This window comes from Nelumbo nucifera, chromosome 2 (genome assembly GCF_055504915.1).
Source record: "Nelumbo nucifera cultivar China Antique chromosome 2, China Antique-T2T, whole genome shotgun sequence".
In the NCBI taxonomy this organism is placed as follows: Eukaryota; Viridiplantae; Streptophyta; class Magnoliopsida; order Proteales; family Nelumbonaceae; genus Nelumbo; species Nelumbo nucifera.
Window position 1 is genome coordinate 53,341,522 of NC_142650.1, and position 9,194 is coordinate 53,350,715.

Below are 9,194 nucleotides of genomic sequence, written 5' to 3' on the forward strand. Positions count from 1 at the left end.
TCTAAAAATTATATTAAAAAAAAATTATTGATATTAAAGCCTAAATATTTAATTGAAATTATATTTTTAATAATTCTAAATCTGTTCATCACACCTGACGCCTCACAGATATATCCTATCCCTTGATAACATCTCCTATACTTATTAATTATTATTCATGAGAGATGTTCCCAATGCACGGTGGATGTGCCTGTAAGGCGATCCCGCTTCATTTTTAACGGTTTAGACCGATTAGTGAACACCCCCGTATAGATGCACGTGGCCTTGATGTTAGTAACAATGCGTGGACAAAAGACTCCAAGTTGTGATGTGAACTGTAAGAAGTACTTTGGTCAGTGTTTTGAGCTGGGAAAAAACTGTAAACAGGTTGGATTAATAAATTATGATTTCAAGTCTTAAGAAGTCTCCATAAAAGTCCCCATAACTTATCTCTCTTGCATGCTGGTGCTGGACATTGTGAAAACCAAGGTTGAGCGAGTGGTGACAAGTAAATTGATAAACTATTAGATTCACTGTGGAAAGGCGGGCCCAGAGGATTCCTAGAACTTCGAAAAAAAAATCACATTGGGCACGCCATGATCCCCATCATATTACCCAAAAGCCCAACGCCCAACCCACTAATTGATTAAACAAATCTCTTCTAAACTAATGACAGTTGCCATCATTACGAGTCCACCTGTAGTCTCTATCATCTTCCACCTGTCCTCTCCACATTCCTAATTTCCTACTCCTCCCCACTTCTCTTTCCTTCCATACAGATTTTTTAGATAGGTGATGAATTCAATTGATGATAGAGAGCTCTTTTCCTTTTACTTTTGATGCCATCTCCCACTACTCCTCACTCACTCTCTCGTATTTTATTTTTGATTTTTTTTTTCTTCTATCAACAAAAGCAATCAATCAACCACTCAAGTGCATGAACCCAAGTAACCACCCTCCCCTTTATAAACCCTTATCCCTCCCCCTCCTTCTTCACTTGCACTTGGATTGCAGAGTTTCTGAGAGAGTTAGAGAGTGAGAACAGTAACAGCAGCCATGCCTTTCTCAGCTTCTCTTACCCTCATTTCCAAATGTACTGTTCTTCCTGAACAAAAATCCTCAATTGGGAATCTGAAGCTCTCTGTGTCTGATCTCCCCATGCTCTCCTGCCATTACATCCAAAAGGGCGTTGTGTTCACTCGCCCTCCTCTCCCCATCGACTCCCTTATCTCCCTCCTCAAACGCGGCCTCTCCAAGACTCTGACCCATTTTCCCGCTCTCGCTGGCCGTCTCGTCACTGACTCCGACGGTTATGTATTCATAGCCTGCAACGATGCTGGCGTCGACTTCCTCCATGCCAATGCTGCTCACCTCACCCTCCGCGACATTGTCTCCCCCGCCCATGTCCCCGACTCTGTCAAGGAGTTCTTCGCCTTCGACCGCACTATCAGCTACGACGGCCATTTCAAGCCCGTGGCCGCCGTTCAAGTCACAGAGCTGGCGGACGGAGTCTTCATTGGGTGTTCCGTCAACCACGCGGTTACTGACGGGACGTCCTTCTGGAACTTCTTCAACACCTTTGCGGAGGTGTGCAGGGGTGTCAGCAAAATCTCGAGGCCGCCGGATTTTCGCCGCAATTTCTTCAAAGGTTCTCTTGCGGTCCTTAGATTCCCTGAGGGCGGCCCCAAGGTGACGTTTTCCGTCGATGCCCCTCTGAGTGAGAGGATCTTCCATTTCAGCCGAGAAGCAATTCTCAAGCTAAAATCCAGAGCGAACGGAAAAGTTGACAACGAATTCGCAATCGAGACTGAAATTTTGGGTAAGCAAAGTAATGACGGGTGGAAGCCCCATGGCGATAACCACAACCACCCGAACGGGAAGATTGCCTCTGTTCTTGGGAGCTGGCTGCGAAACGCGGTCTCGAAATCTCAATACACGGAAACGGAAAGCAAGAGCCCCGATCAAACAGTCGAGATTTCATCCTTCCAGTCTCTCTGCGCTCAGCTATGGCGTTCGGTCACACGAGCGAGAAAGTTTCCCCCTTCCAAGGCAACCACTTTTCGGATGGCTGTGAACTGCCGCCAACGAATCGAACCGAAGGTCGATCCGTACTATTTCGGGAACGCGATCCAGAGCATTCCTTCTGTTGCTTCTGTTGGGGAGGTCCTTTCCGGGGATCTGCGGGCGTGCGCAATTCTGCTGAACCGAAACGTGGTGGCGTACAACGACGCTACCGTGCGCCGCGTGGTGGATGACTGGGAGAAGAACCCCCGCTGCTTCCCACTAGGGAACTTCGACGGTGCAATGATCACCATGGGGAGTTCTCCCAGATTCCCTATGTACGATAACGATTTTGGGTGGGGCCAACCGATGGCCGTCCGAAGCGGGAGAGCGAACAAGTTCGACGGTAAGATATCGGCGTTTCCAGGGCGGGAAGGCGGGGGAAGCGTTGATCTCGAGGTGTGCTTGGCTCCCGAAACGATGGCGGGGCTAGAGAACGACTCCGAATTCATGCAGTATGTGTCGTAGCTCCTAGGAGACATGACCCATTCACCCATAGAAAGTTTTGTGCTTTAACCGTCCGATCGTGTGAATAAGGTTACTACTGTTCACCGAAGAAACTCCCACAGGCCACATTTGTTGCGATCTTGATGCAAATGGACGGTCTGATTCGTTTCAAGAGAGAACCGTGAATGGCTTTTAGTTTTAGACGACGAGAATCCGTCCATTGCCGATGTATGGTGTGTTACTGTTGGCCTGTTGGGTTTGGGTTGTTTCTTCCCCATCTGACCCGAAGTTGCGGTTGGCGCCTCGAGCCTTCGGCGTCTTGATCTTGTCTTAAAAAATTAAATAAGATTTGATAACATGTAATCGTGCTACATTGTACTCAATAAGCACTAATCTCAGAGCACCTCCTTTCGACCGTCCGTTCAGACTTCAGACTTCATTACTATAGTGTAGTACCCCTATTGGTTTTATGATTTTACTTTTGGAAGTGGTAACATTTAGCCCCCGGATTTTGTTTTGCTACATTAACCCCTCAAAACTTCTAGATTTCTAACACTTTTCCCCTTAAGTCCATTGATGGAGTTGACGGTGAAAATAAAATTACCAAATTGTCCATTCAATATTGATTGATAAAAATAATATAAAAAAATAATCATATTAAAGCACAAATTGTTCTTAATGCATTGATTAAGATTTAAGAGATCATTCTCAAAGCATTTTTTTAAGAATTCTGTTGAAAAAATCATGTAAATCAGGAATATAAAAAATTAAGGGTCCATTTTAGTTAGCAGCTGGAATTGAAATTAAAATGGTCTATTTTCATAATTTATTTGGTTCAGACAAGAATAAGAATGAGAATTGAAATTAATATTAATAAGATTTTATTCTCAAGAGAGGGATAAAATGGTCATACCCTCAAATGGAAGAAATTCATTTTAACAGAAATAAGAATGGGATTTCAATTCCATATAACACAGTTGAAATTGGATTTCAGACCCTTATTTAGTTATTTTTTATTTGGTTCTTAAAATTAATTAGAAGAAGAGTAGGTTCTTGATAATATAAGAGTAGTTTGAGGTTTTAAAAATATTTTTAATGTCAAAATGTTAAACGTGGAATCTAAAAGTTCCAGAGGACTTTTATCTAAGTGCACTCCTGCAAAGTACGCTTTTTGCGAAGGTTCTGATTTCTGAAACCCTTTTCACTTGATTAGTTTGGCATATGGAAAACCTTAACCGTAGGAGAGGATCATTTTTTTTTGTTTTTTGAAAAAGAGGAGAGGAGAGGATCAAATTTGATCCAAGGGCGGAGGCAGGAAGGGATGGCTCCCCTAGGTCCCCCTGTCTCCGCCCCTGATTTGGCACTTATTTGAGAGTTTAGATCTGATGAACCCAAAGCGCTGGTCACAACACTAGAGCCACATCAAGAACATCTTCTTCTGAATTATTACATCAAGTATAAGAAATGTTTCTGATGACTTGCGATCTCCTACCAACAAAACAAAGCACGTTCCAACTCTTTACCAACAAGATCTGACAGGCCACATCTCACCGTGATTGAAACCTATCCTAAAAATAGGACTAGAACTTTTCATGTATGAGATGTATTTTAAGGAGTTCGCATTACCGCCCCACACAACATGCGACTGATACTTGTCCAGTCACACGTAGTGGGGCGTTCTTACGTGCGGGGTTAACAGGGTGGATGTTAGCCCCACCCGTTAGCCCTAAAACGATTTTAAAACGCAAAGTTCGAGCTTCTCCCATATTCTCTGGCCCCTTGAACCTTAAATTGGAGTCTCTGACCCCTTTTATTCCAAGCTTGGATCTCCACTCCCTTTTCTGCAATCATTTTTGTGAAAAAAAAGGGGTAAATTATAAAACTCCCCTGTACTATGGGGTATGTGATAAAGCCCCCTGTATTTTATTTTGTGACAAAGACTCCTCTGTACTATGATAAGATCCCCTTCTATTCGCTTTTCCTCCAAAAACATTGTTACAATATTTTTTAATCTTCATGCTACCCTTGTAATAACTATTTTGACAATGGGGAGAAAAACATGTTTATCTTTTTCAACCTCATGATAAACGAACAGCAACAGGATAATCCCTTTTACCTCAGATTCTTTCACATTTCTTACAATATTTTTTAATCCTCATGCTACCCTTGTAATAACTATTTTAACAATGGGAAGAAAAACATGTTTATCTTTTCCAACCTCACGATAAACGAACAGCAACAGGGTAATCCCCAGCAAACTTTTTTCTTACGAATCAAAGCATGCAGGATATATCTAAGGTCCAGGTCCCCAGAACAGAGCAAAGAGATTTAAACAAAATCATTCTTTTTCCTTTTAAACAACTCATACAAGCCAAAAGAAATATGTAGAAAGAATTGATTCCCAACATTTTACAGTGACACATCGATCAGATCACTACCCAGAGGGGAAATTTGGTATTTTTGTTCTCAAATTATTTTGACAAAAATCTTCCCTGCTAAACTAAAGCAGTAAAGCCCACCCGCAAGAAAAGAATGCTGCTTTGCAGTTACATACAATTTTTCGTGTAAGAAAAAAAAATAAAAAATAAACATCAAAACCAGAACAAAAGTAAAAAAGTAAAAAAAATGAAAAGAAATTTTGAAAAAAAATCTCATACCACTAGTACAATGCTATACAACAGAGAGCAACAGCAAGGGCGGTTCTTTGTACGCTAGTAATGGCTGCACCCGATAGGATCTCCTCTCGGAAACCTGGAGGAGAGGAGAGATGGGTTAGTGGGATCTCCAGAGAAGGTGAATTCTCTGGCGAAAACGAAATTTCTGGAGGTGCAGCTCCCACCCCTTCATTGCCACTCCTCGTCGCCCCAAGGGCTTCCTTCCCAAAAATCGCTCTCAGAAATAAAACCTTCGAAACTACAAAGATGGAAACTGGGTTTTGATCAAAAGCTGTCTAGGTTACCGACACCTGAATGATCCCCGTATCAATCGCCACCGACCCATTAACCCTCGTAATATTCAATGTGAATGTCTCAGCACTCAATGGATAGTAAGAATGCAGAACATGGAATTTCAAGACCACAACTTCCTTTTTCTCATGGCGGGATTGCAGAACTAGCAGCTTATTTCAGGCGGTGGAGAGAGAAGACCAAGGAGAGTCTGAAGACTAGACAATTTGTACAGAACAGAGGAAAGCGGAAAGAAGAAAGAGGAGAAGAGAAAGGGAAGGGGAAGAAGAGAGATCAGGGGGAGAGGGAGAGATAGAGAAAAATGTGAAGGAATCTATGGTAGAAGGGATTATCGCCACTGTTCGTGTATTGAGGTTGGGGAAGATAAACAGTATTTTTCTTCCTAGAATAATTATTACAAGAATAGTATGGGGATTAAAAAATATTTTAACAGCGTTTTTTAACGAAAGGCTAACAAAAGGGGTCTTTATCACATACCCTATAGTACAGGGGTATTTGTAATTTACCCAAAAAAAAATCCAAGCTTTTAGTCTTTACTGTATCTTTGTGCTAAGTGTAAATTAGGTTGAGTATTTGTCAATGCAATCTCCGGATTAGTGTTTATCAGATCTCCGTAAATGGTGATTTTCAACCGGAGCTGCTGGTGTTTGTTCCGAATGTCAGTATTGAATCAGAAACCTGGGTTTAATCACATGCACAGGGACTTTTATGGGCGGTTTGCAGCTGATAGCAAGAGTGGGGATAACACTAGTCTTGGGTGGAATGATTACACGAAGATGTTGGACTTTATTGGATCGGATACAGGGTTTCTTCTCGATGATACTGCTGTTTTCAGTGCTTCGTTCCACGTGATTAAGGAATCTAGTAGCTTCTTCAAGAATGGGGGATTGCTTGGAGGGAGGAGTGGTGGTGGGGCAAGGAAGTCTGATGGGCATATGGGGAAGTTCACTTGGAGGATTGATAACTTCACGAGGCTAAAAGGCCTTTTGAAGAAGAGGAAGATCACGGGACTGTGTGTCAAGAGCAGGAGATTTCAGATTGGTAATCGGGATTGTCACCTCATTGTCTATCTCAGGGGTAAGACCAGCGGGCATTCAGGAAGATCACCAGGTAAGACGATGGTTGGAACTTACTTGGTGACTGGAGGTATCCCCGGTGCCGGAGATGAGGGCGGAGATTCAAGTTCGGGCTAGAACGGGGTCAGAGACTCAGATTTGAAGTTCAGGGGGCCGGAATATGAGAGAAGCTCGAACTTTGCCCTTATGAGATCGTTTTGGGGCTAACATCCATCCAGTTAGCCTCGCACGCGGAAATGCCCCACCACTTGCGACTGGACAGGTGTCAGTCACACGTTATGTGAGGTGAGGCACGGTGGGGCGGAGATGCGATCTCTGTTTTAAGATCAATATAGTAGGGTGTTGGAGCGCATTTCGTTGGCAGATGATCCAAACTCATTTCCGATATGTGGCTGTAAGGTCTTGCAGCCAGCATTGCTTTAGATCAATGAATTGTTTGAATGCCTTAGTCTGTATGTACCAATAGCATGCCAAAACCTGTTGGATCTGATGGCAAAGGCTGTGTAATGAGAATTCAAATTGGCACCTTTTTGCATATCCACATCTCAGCGTGGATAGGAATGGCAATTCCTATCCTATCCTACCCAGTGGGTACCCATCCTAATAGGGTGGGTTTCTTTTTTTTTTTTGAAGGATAGATTTTGGATCGAGGATGGGTTTTGGGATTCTACACCCTATACAAGTATGATAGAGTACGATATTAGGTTAAACCTGATCTTCTCCGATCCGCATATTGTTGAAAATCGTATAAGCTTTTATGTATTAGGTGTTGATTTTAATAATATTTTGAATCTTATGTGAAGGATAATTGATAGTTTATATGTTTTCTAAATGTCATAATTAAGTAATTGAAAATGCCATCATTTGTTTGTGTTATTTTACTTATCATTTCTTATGTATAACAAGAAAATAGGAAATTAGATGGGGTTCTAAACTCAACCCACCCTTATCCTTGAATGCGGGGAGAGTAGAGTCCAGAAGGGTTTTGCATTTTCATGTGTGAAGTGGGTTTGGATTTTCAAAATCCAACCTACTATAGATTTTGGGGCAGGTACGACGGGTTCCCCCCCACCCACTCCGTTGCCATACCTAAGTGTGGAACATCTCCAATACTTGTTATGGGGATAGTTAGAGGGTGTTCTATAGTGTGGATGAGAAATTGTGTAGTTGGAACCAATCAACACTATACCACAGTCCACAGTTATTCTGAATTATGGACAAACTGTGTAGACTGGACCAGTCCACACCCACAGTGGCATTCTGTAGGTGTGGTGTGGATCAATTCGCACCACACTTTTTGATTCCATGTATCTCAAATACATTTTATGAATGATCTATACAGTTAATCATAAATATCTAATTTTTGCATTTTATATGATAAATATATTGAAAAATGCATCAATGAATTAATATTAACCAATAAATATTAATTTTTTATAAAAACAATAATAAAATAATTAAAAATTTAAAAATATATTTTAAATATTTAAAAATATTATTTTATTGATAAAAACATTAAAATTTATAAAAATTAAAAAATTAAGTAAAATAATTAATTTTACTTAAAATTTAAAAAATAAACACAAAGTCTATTTCACTAATACAAGCACAAAGTTTTAGAGAAGGTAATTTCACAAGTACAAAGTTTATGGTGGCGTTGCAATGGAACTGAACAGAGAGAGATAAAGAGAGAAAGAGAGAAACTTCAGTGGGCGGAGAGAAACTTACACCGGCAGGTGGACCGGTGGTGGAGAGTTGCAGTGGTGTAGAGCTTTAGCGAGCAGGCAGCGAAGACTTCCAATGGTAAAATGTGAAAAAAACAATATAGGGTTTCAGCCTTTCAAAGAAAGTGTGAAGCAAGAAATCAAAAATAGATTATGGACGAATCCTATCCACGAGTTTTTTCCATTATCTCTAAATTGGGATATAAACAAAACCGATCCACGATATAGCACAGATCGATCCCGACTACAACCAGCCGATCAGATGTTAATACACGGTGCCGAACACTTAGATTGTGCTATTGTGCTATAGCACACATTCTGTGGAGCGCTCTTCTAATGAATTATGTGCCATAACAAACACTGACATATTCACCGAGGGATGTGTTGGGAAGTGTATAAATCAGACTACGTTAAATACATACTAGTGTTCTACAAATATATATAGGACCCACTTAATTCGCACCCTTACGCACAGTCTAGTTTAGATTTTATCCTTCACACCATCCTGATAGACTTTACAGCCCTGCATGGGAACATCTCTACAGTAGTACTTTTTTATTGATGAGATATTCCCAACAATGGAGTGAAGACGAATTTTGTTATGATGATATCCGAATTCCACGCAGCCTTTCGAGCAGCAGATCCCAGGTCTCTCAGAAGAACCATTCTTATGATGGACATGCACCATTAGTAATTAGTCCATTATACATAGTCCACTTATAAAAACACTCATAGGCGTTTTTTTTGGGATTTTAAGAGGGGAAAAGTTGGTTAATAGGATTAGTCCATTTTGGTTCTTATTCACTAAGAATTTTATGTTCATTTTTTCATATTAATGTGAGGACCAGAGAAAGAGGTAAGTGATACTCATCTTCTACGTGGGTAAATTACTTTCCCACCTAGGAAAAAAGTTGCTAACACTTGATTGAGACAAAAGTGTC

At 41.0% G+C, this 9,194-nt stretch overlaps 1 protein-coding gene across 1 annotated transcript; it reads left to right on the top strand.

Moving 5' to 3' along the window:
• Positions 1-820: 820 nt before the first annotated feature.
• Positions 821-2,912, top strand: LOC104601220 (putative acetyltransferase At3g50280). The gene has a single exon (XM_010264482.3). It carries the CDS (start codon positions 1,036-1,038, stop codon positions 2,506-2,508), a length of 1,473 nt encoding a protein of 490 aa, XP_010262784.1. The 5' UTR covers positions 821-1,035; the 3' UTR covers positions 2,509-2,912.
• The last annotated feature ends 6,282 nt before the right edge of the window (positions 2,913-9,194 follow it).